Below are 347 nucleotides of genomic sequence, written 5' to 3'. Positions count from 1 at the left end.
CCCGTTACCATCCCTGCTCTTCCCATTCCAGGGGGTTTGGGCCCGTCGTCATCGATAGCCATCGCTGGCTCCAGCCAAGCTGCCATCACCAAGACCACGTCAGTGCTCCAGGACGGTGTCATTGTCACCACTGCAGCTGGGACCCCTCTGCAGCAGGGCCAGCTGCCCATGGGGGGCGAGTTCCCCTTTGCTGGCCACGAACACTCGCTCCACTTCCCGCAGAACAGCTCTTCAAACAACAATCTGCCACATCCTCTGAATCAGAACCTCCTCAATTCCCTGCCCCTCTCTCTGCCGGTGAATCAGCAACATCTCCTGAACCAGAACCTCCTAAACATCCTCCAGCC

General features: G+C 58.8%; 1 protein-coding gene across 1 annotated transcript in view; it reads left to right on the top strand.

Annotated features, from left to right (window-relative positions):
* MBD5 (methyl-CpG binding domain protein 5) overlaps positions 1-347 on the top strand; it is a 122,889-nt gene that overhangs the window by 104,800 nt on the left and 17,742 nt on the right. Inside the window, 1 exon segment of the mRNA XM_031057181.1 lies at positions 32-347. Within this exon segment, the coding sequence (XP_030913041.1) occupies positions 32-347 (316 nt within the window).

Source organism: Geospiza fortis, unplaced genomic scaffold (assembly GCF_000277835.1).
Source record: "Geospiza fortis unplaced genomic scaffold, GeoFor_1.0 scaffold112, whole genome shotgun sequence".
In the NCBI taxonomy this organism is placed as follows: Eukaryota; Metazoa; Chordata; class Aves; order Passeriformes; family Thraupidae; genus Geospiza; species Geospiza fortis.
This window is presented reverse-complemented; position numbering and strand designations above follow the sequence as displayed.